The following is an 8791-nucleotide window of genomic DNA, read 5'->3' as shown; positions in this document are numbered from 1 at the left end:
TTGAAATTTTAGGCCCTATGTATTTTTATCCTAAAAATTTTATTTACAATCTATTTTTTTTTATCTAAAACATCTAAAAAAAAACTCTAGACACATTGAGAAACTCATTCATGACCTCATGAAACCATAAAAAAAACTTAGACTCAACTCAAAACCAAAAATCTTCTCCAATTCAAATATATTTTTTTAGGTAATTTAAAGGTGAAAAAAACATCTAAGTGGAATTCCTTATATCAAAAAAATATTTTAACACTAAGATTAACAATATTGGTGAACATAGCCAGTCTGGTGATTTTCTCTCTACCATCAGATCAAATAACTTTCTTTTTTCCCTCTCAAGTATGGATTGAAAAAAAAAATATAAAGTTTTGGATAAAAATTGACTTTTTAAAAATTTTATAAATTGAAAGTATCTAATATTTATAATTCATAAAATGCAAGGACTACAATGAACATTTCATCAAAAATTTAAGGAAACCATACATTGCCTCCTCTATCTTTACTTTGATCTCATGTCTTGTAATCTTACCCTTTTCTAATAATGGTGGAAAAAAAATTAGGGATGAAAAAATAATTTCAATGTGAAAGTTTTAAAAAATAAGACCAAAATAATCTAATTAAAAAATTAAGATAAATTATAAAACAGAATTCTATCCAATCACTCGGGTTTTGAGATTGAGATAATCTCATAAAAAACAACTCAAGATAAATCATGAAACCTAATTTCTAATTGATAAATTGTTGACTAGTGAAATGTTTTTAAAAAAAAGTTAATTAAAAGAAAGGGAAAAAATCAAGTCAATCGGGTTAATTTGTCAAATCCATGACCCAGGTTTTTTGGTTATAACAACCTCATAAAAATTAAATTAAAATAAAATCATGATGTCTAATATCTAACAAACAAAGTGTTGAAAAATGATATTGAAATTGAAAAAAAATATAAATAAATTTTAAAAAAAAGAAGCAAAGTACTATTGAAATAAATAGTGTTTTTGTGAGGAGGTGCATACTAAAAGCACCACATCTTTTAATGTTTTGTTAACTAGATTGGTGATTCATGTTGTTTCATTAGCCATATCAAACTTTTTTCAATAAAAAAAAAAAAGGATGCTCTAGATTAAAAAAAAATGGCAACGACAATAAAATGAAACAAAAAAAAATTAGCTTTGGTCAACCTGAGTTAATCCGCCAAACTTATGACTCGACATGTGAAAACAAGATAACACTATAGAGAAGAAAAGGAAAACAATAGTGAAGCCTAAGTCCCAACAAACCCAATATTGAATAATAGAAATGAAAAACAAAATCAATTATAAAAAATAACCTAAATCAACCTAAGCTAAATTTTCAATCTTCTGATTTGGGTTTCAAGGTCAGAATTGCATTATATATAAGGAAAACACAAAAAAAAATAATGAAACTAATTTTGATTAAAAAAATCATAATTAACAAAAATTTGAGTGATAAAATTAAAAAAGAAAGTTTCAATGAAAAATTAAAACAAAAACAAATAGCAATTAAAAGAATAAGGATAAAACTTTACATAAAAAATAAATGAAATAAAATGTTGAGGGATGCATTTGAAAAAAAAACCAATTAAGAAAAGGATTAAAAAAAATAGCAATTAAAAAAATAAGGATCAAATCTAGCAAATGAAAAAAAAATTCAAAAGTAATGAAATTTTAAAAAAATCTAATTATATAAATTATTTCAAATAAAATAGATAATAATAAAAAGAATAGGATCAAATTGAAAGATTTCTTTGAAAATTTATAAAGTCAAACATAAAAATTAAAGAAAAAGAGAAAAAAATCATTAGTGCTAAATTAGAGGTCCATTAGCCATAAGCATGGTGTAGGTACAAAGAGCCAAAATAATTCAAATACCATTGTAGAAGCTTGTATTTTGATGTCCGAAGATATTGTACGTGTTATTTAAAGAGCTCGAGTGTAGTCGCGTGTCTCTACATGATAAGCACATGCTGAAAACTTTTCAATTTTAAATAATATTTTATGTTTAAAAATATTAATTATAACAATAAAAAATATCTTTAGATGCTAGTTAAAGGATATTTAAATTCAATGGTAATTTATTCATCTATTATGCTGCCAGGAATAAGTCAAAACAGCCCCTTGGTTTTGGTTAATATTTTTTTTTTGCTTTAAAAATGGTGGTTGCAAAAAAAAATGAAAATATTGTGTTTATCTCAATAGGAAGGCCAATTTTCTTATGTTGATACGGAAAAAATCATCATTTCCATGCTCCAAATTATAATTCCAATGAGTCTGTAACCATATTATTAAATTTGCTACAGGAAAACAGCTACCCTTTTAGTTTCTCTTAATTAATGTTTTGTTAATGTTTATTGTTAGCTCCGGCATCTGATGATTGGACCGTGGCGAGATTAGTTTGATTGGCAGAAATGATTCAAAGCTCCAAAAACTAATGAACTGCGAGCTCCGGCTGCGCATTGTCGACAAGAAAACCGTAAGAACACCTGGTTATCTGCCTAAGAGTACAGTTGGTTTAGTCTTCTCATGCAGCAGGTCGCAGCATCAAAACTTGACAGTTGCTCATGCTACTTGTAATTAAACCAGATGAATAAATTTACTCTGCTAAATCCCGCAATGGATATCATTAGTATAGATATACTGTCATAGTTCAATATTTTATAATCTTTTTCAAAAACATAAAATATTTTTTCTTCGAAGAAACGCATTTTTAGCTATTTGCGCATCTATTTTGCGATTGGAAGGTCAATTTCAACCCTTAGACTAATTTTTTTAATAATTTTTGTATGTTTGAATTCTTTAGATATAATTTTGATTACTGTGATGAGATTTGTTGGATTTTTTTAAAATTTTTTAATATGCTATCACATATATGGTCAGATCCGTTAGGATTAAAATTTCGCTAAGAATTAAGGATATTATTCAATCCAATATTTATTAACGATAAAGTCAAGAATATTCATCAAACACTTCTATGCGAAATACTCGCTAATACCTTGATTAGAAGTACTATTCATGATGCCAGTCTTAGGAGTATTAAGCTATTACCATGTAATATATACCATAATTAAAACAAGTCACCGTAATCAGGTGTGAAAAAACGTCTCATAGTTTTGGATGAGCTTTTAGGGCCGAGCAACATGCTGCCTTAGCCAGGCAGCAGACGAGACGTAAGGTTAAAATGACAATTGCTTCATCAAAAAATAAAAAACAAAGTACAAGCTGTCTTCAGTCGCTTTACACATGTAATCTATTAGTTTTGAGAATTCATTAAACTACTTAGACTGCCCTGTGAGTTCAGTCTGAAAAAAACAGGGCAAAAGCCGTAGCGTGTTAGCACGTCAGTTTTTCTGTTCAAGGTACAAAGCTTTTCGAATCATCCAATTAATCAAATGTCGAACAGCAACATTTAACTCTCCCCATTTGCATTTTCACTACCAAATCAGTATGGATTGTATCGGCTGCGTCCACGGTCATTACCACGTCTTCCACCACTCGAGCTGCCAGCACCACGACCCCTGCCAGCCTGTGGCTGTGGAGAGCTGTGTGCTTGCATTCCAGGCTGTTGGCTGCGGAAAAATAATAAAAGCATCTTAAATTTTGGTTAACAGGTCATCATTCTGCTGCGCGAGACAAACAGTTAATCAAATTCAGGATTTTCATGGATTAAAATCACTGGTCTGGTAAGTCCAGCATATAGAACATCTTTTCACAACATAGTATGCTCAATCATCATGTACATTGGGCTCCGGGTATGATATAGTCAGATGGTAGTGGTGCTCAATTCGCAGTTAGACACACATTTTAGAATAAAGTTAAGAGGTAATCACTAATGCAACATGAAAATACAGAGAGGTAATACCAAAAATTCCAGGTGCAGCAAGGATTTTGGAGCAATGAAAGGAGGTTGTTGGACACACAAGCAAATGAAAGGATGATGACAAACAACCAGCCAACCACTAGAAAGAGCATGCACAAGTCATGGTATGGAATAGAAGAACACAGAAGACTGGCTTTTAATTTATATATCTGGTTGCTGTTGGGTGTGCAACTGACGGTAAACAAAATAAAACTGTACTTACAGGACATATCCAATCCTTCCATCAGGCAAAAGCATAGGCATCATTGCCATGCCAGCAGGAGTCGGTCCCCTGCCATAGATGACAGGCTGCTGGATTTTGTCATGCCAATGAGCAAATATACTTGATCAGAGTTTGAGAAAATTTCAATACACGCACTATACATCTCATAACAAAGATAACAAATTAATCCTTATCAATAACACAGCTTGAATGAAGATCTAAATTGCGAACTTTTAATTGAAAAAATACTTATTATGAGGATCATTGCTTAATGCAAAGCCATTTATTGTTGTCATTTAATTATGTCTATTGTGGTAAATTCAAGTATGCCTTTGGCTCTAAGTTCCTCAAAAATATTGTCAATCATAATAATCATAGTGAATTAAAATCAATAATAGTTTGCATAAAGTAGTTACCGACTGTTAAATCCTAGAAGCAATTTTGTGAATCTTAAATCATACAAATTGACATAAGAGGACAAATTCCTACCAGTAGTAAGCATAACCATCATTATTTCTGTCTTGAAATGAATAAAAATGAAACAATCTCTTCAGCATCAAACCATAAAATGAAAAGTTGAAATAACTCCGACTTTCTATGTTGACGAACTTCTCAAATATTTTGTTCCTTGATAAATCCTAGCAGACCACCATACATATGCTTGTTCCATGTTTCAAAGTGGTGCTGTGCTGTGCTGTGCTCTGTGTGTGTGTGTGTGTGTGTGGCACAATAGAACATCAGCTTACTTGTGTAAAGCCAGCAGCACCAAAGCCTGCACTGAAAGCACCATATGTACCCCCAGCTAAACCATAGCCAAGTTGAGGTGGAAAGTTTGAGTACAAGGATGAATTCTGTGAATTTGGCCCTCCAGAAGGCTTCTGATCAGTATGAGGTTTTGCAAGGGAACAATCCAAAACTTGACCTGCGAATGAAGAGGCACCTGTCATTAATAGAAAACATTCACAAGTGTAAATAAAGACTGCTAGATTTTAGGAGGAAAAGTTACCATCAATTTCATATTTCTCAGTGTTCTTCAAAGCCTTCATGGCACTTGACCTCTCTGCAAAGTGCACAAAACCAAATCTGCTCTTTTCATGTCCTGGTTTTGCAGGTGGAAGAACTACTTTTGTGACTTTTCCGTGATGCTCAAACAGCTGCCTTAGACGATCCTGAGTAATATCTTCAGGTAAATTCTTGACATATACTGCCTTGACCTGTAACAAACATATTAAGTCAGTCATGACTCAAAAACTTCCCAAAAATAAATGATTTGATAAATATAACTGCACGGTGACTTGCAGTTGCACACAAACAATTGTCTAAGAAGTAAGAAATCAATAAAAAAGTTTTTTTAAAAAAAGAGCAACAATTCAGATGGAAAAGTTGGTCTAGTGTTGGATCTGGAGATGGGGGAAAATGCTGCTCCTCATTACCAGTCAACATCCCAGAAACAGGAGCCTTAGGCATCAATCAAGAAGGCAACAAGACAAATGCAGAAGCATCTCAAGCAGATGAACTTTTTTGATAGCCAGAACAAAGCTCTACTACATAAAATGGAGAACAAAAAATGACAATGCAACAGACCTGAGACGCAGCAGAAGATCCTGCATTTTTAGGATCTGCCCAGCTCACAGTAGGAGCATTATCATCTAGTTTAAATTCTGGGTTTGACATCTTTTTTCTTGAGTATTCTGCACATGCATGATTATAATACTCAATGAATGCAAATCCCCGATTCCGGCTTGGGTTCTGTGGGTCCTGTGCAACCAAGAAAAGATAAAAAGATCACTACACAATTCATCATCAGACTATGTTGTCTATGCATGTATACACGAAAAAATAAAGCACAAAAACCTTCAACAATTCCACCGAATTGACTCCAGGCCCAATCTTTTTTACAGCCTTCTTCATATTTTCTTCTCCCCAGTTTCTTGGGACATTGCCAATAAACAGTCTATGATTTGCTTGAGATGTTGAACACTTTACCTTTTTACCCTGAAGACAAAGAAGGAGATAGAAGAACATTCATGCAACATACCTTATAAAAGAAAAATAAAAAAAGAAAATAACATTCATACAGCCTAACGTGAGAAAGATAATAGTGAGCACAAATTCCATTGCCAGCATGAAGAAATGATGTTTCTATGACTAATATCGTATCTATAAAGGAACTCAGAAGCAGGATACCTTACCTTATAAAAGAAAAATAAAAAATGAAAATAACATTCATACAGCCTAAAGTGAGAAAGATAATAGTGAGCACAAATTCCATTGCCAGAATGAAGAAATGATGTTTCTATGACTAATATCGTATCTATAAAGGAACTCAGAAGCAGGATACCTTAAACTCAGTATTGTTCAACTCTTCAATGGCCTTGGAAGCCAATTCCTTTGTTCTGAAGGACACAAAAGCATAACCCTTTGACTCGCTTGAATCTTTTCCCTTCATTATCCTTACCTGCTATCAGCATATACAAGATTTAGTCCATCCAAACAAAAGAAACATAGACAGGGCATTTGCAAAGACAAGATCAGTTACCTCTGTTACTTCTCCTATAGATTCACAGAATTCCTTCAAATCCCATTCAGAAGCACCAGGAGGAATGCCACCAAGATACACCTCTGATCCATGAGGAGGAAGTGCAAGAAGCTCAGCATGTTTTCTTTCCTCATCTATCTCCTCTTTACCATCTGAGCCCTTTTTCGAATCTGCTTCATCAGCAGCCTCTTCAATTTCTTCCTCTTCTACCTCCTCTTCAACCTCTTCCTCTATCTCTTCCACTTCCTCCTCCTCTTCTACTTCTTCATACTCAACTTCTTCTTCCATTGTTTCCTCAGCTTCATTGTCACCATCAAGGTCAACCTGCTCTTCAGGCTCGACGGACTTTTCGGGGATATCTGGTTCATCAGCAGATGCACCACTTCCCCCTGATCTTGGCATCTTATGTATCTAACAAAAGAATCTTGCAAGGAAACTGTGAAGCAAGCACAGAAGCCAGAAGCATTCACAGCAGGAAGAAAGCAAGTATGGAAAGGTGGAAACAAAATGAGAGGCCAAATGGAGTTGCAGAGTAAGAATCTCGACAGAATTTGTGCCATGAGATATCGATCCAAGGAGTTTTATGCGAATGATACTCAAATAAGGGATCACAAAAAATTAGCAAATAGCTCCAGCGTCAGGCAAGAGAGAAGAAGGAATGACAAAAGAGAGGATAATGATCGATGATGATGATTGTCGACAGATGAAAAAATAATTAAAATGAAGTGATGAATTTCTTGAGATTTAGATATTGGCACTGGCCCAAGAAACAACAGCCAGTTTAATAGTTTAAATATCTATCCGGATCAGGACATCCAACCAAAAAAGAAAAGAAAAAGAAAACACAAGTAATGAGAGATTGAACGAAAGTGATTCACATCATAAAACATAATTATTATGAAGCATTAAGTAATGAAACAAAAACAAAGAAGCTATATATTCCCATATAAAACTAGTCAACATAATAACAAGCAACAGACACAAACTGATCTTGATTATCATTAGAACCTTTTCCTTTTCAAACTAGCCCCCCCGTCCTCCCCTCTTAAAAAACCCCAAAGCTTAATATCCTCGAGAATCTTTTGGGATATGCAGCTACATTGCTTTTACTGAAAAACACCTTACTTCATGCGCCAATTGATAACATTTTTTTCAAGAATTAAGTTCAAGTCAATCCAATTCCTACCATTTATGAGCTAATTATTCACCACTTCTTAAAATTATGAATTCAAATCAAACATTAAAAAAAATCCTTCTTTTTTTTATATATTAGCAGGAAAAAAGGAAAGGACGAAAGAAAAGACGAGTTCTTCCAAAATAACATAAAGAAACTAAAAACAAAGCCAGCAGAACCAGAGAAACCAAACCCACAATCTAATTCCAGACAATAACCAATTAGTTTCGATTAAAACCAAAGTATCTCACATTAACTTCATCAAAGAAGAAGAGAGAGAGTTTACCTTATTAGCAGCACGCAAATTTGAACTGAGAAATTACAAATGAAGAAGAAGAAGAAGACAGAGGAGCTATGAATGATTGATTTTTTCCTTGAAAAATGTTAAAACCTTGTATTTTTTTTTTTTTTTCCTATGAGTTCTTTCGATTCTTTATTTTCGCGGACCTTGCAATCTAAAAGGAGGGGATGAGACGCTGTGCCCTAATTTAATGGGCCAATAAAGAATAACGCCGCATTGGATAATGGATAACATTATCGAATAAGGATACCTATTCCGAGGACCTAATAAGGGATATTGCATAAAATAATAATTAATTATGATAAAACAATATATGCCCCTATACTAGCAACTGAAAAACGTTAAAGAGGTGGTTTAATGGTTTCTATGAAGGGTAAACCAGTCAAATACATTTTTTCAACCATTTTGTTGCCAGCATCTAGTCGTAACTTTGTAATATAATTTTTTGTTTAATTTTATTTTTTAATATTAGATTTGATAGTAAATTATTTTTTGTATTTTTTATTATATAATAATTTTTTTTATTTTCTTTTGTTTAATGGTTTTTATTTATCAATTTCATTGATTTTTTTAATTCTTTACCCTTTTATTTTTATCTTTTTCAATTTTTATATTTTAATATGATGTTTTTATTGAATTTTATTTTTTTATTATTGAGTTGATTTTTTCTTGAACCTGTTAAAT

General features: G+C 32.7%; 1 protein-coding gene across 5 annotated transcripts; it reads right to left on the bottom strand.

The window, feature by feature from the left end:
- Nucleotides 1-3096: 3096 nt before the first annotated feature.
- Nucleotides 3097-8297, bottom strand: LOC105110692 (nuclear localization sequence-binding protein-like). 5 transcript variants are annotated; one of them, XM_011005799.1, is made up of 9 exons: nt 8093-8297; nt 6633-7429; nt 6435-6551; nt 5948-6088; nt 5678-5851; nt 5100-5307; nt 4840-5015; nt 4094-4182; nt 3097-3580 (listed from the first exon to the last, which is right to left on the bottom strand). In XM_011005799.1, the coding sequence occupies exons 2-9, from the start codon at nt 7032-7034 to the stop codon at nt 3454-3456; spliced, it is 1434 nt and encodes a 477-aa protein (XP_011004101.1). In that variant the 5' UTR covers nt 7035-7429; nt 8093-8297; the 3' UTR covers nt 3097-3453. The 5 variants fall into 5 exon arrangements, with proteins under 5 accessions (XP_011004101.1, XP_011004102.1, XP_011004103.1 ...); XM_011005800.1 differs by having other exon boundaries at nt 6633-7068; XM_011005801.1 differs by having other exon boundaries at nt 6633-7043.
- Nucleotides 8298-8791: the final 494 nt, after the last annotated feature.

The sequence above is a fragment of the Populus euphratica genome, unplaced genomic scaffold (genome assembly GCF_000495115.2).
Source record: "Populus euphratica unplaced genomic scaffold, PopEup_1.0 scaffold259.1, whole genome shotgun sequence".
Classification (NCBI taxonomy): Eukaryota; Viridiplantae; Streptophyta; class Magnoliopsida; order Malpighiales; family Salicaceae; genus Populus; species Populus euphratica.
Note: the sequence above shows the minus strand (reverse complement) of the source record. Positions and strands in the feature narration are given on the sequence as shown.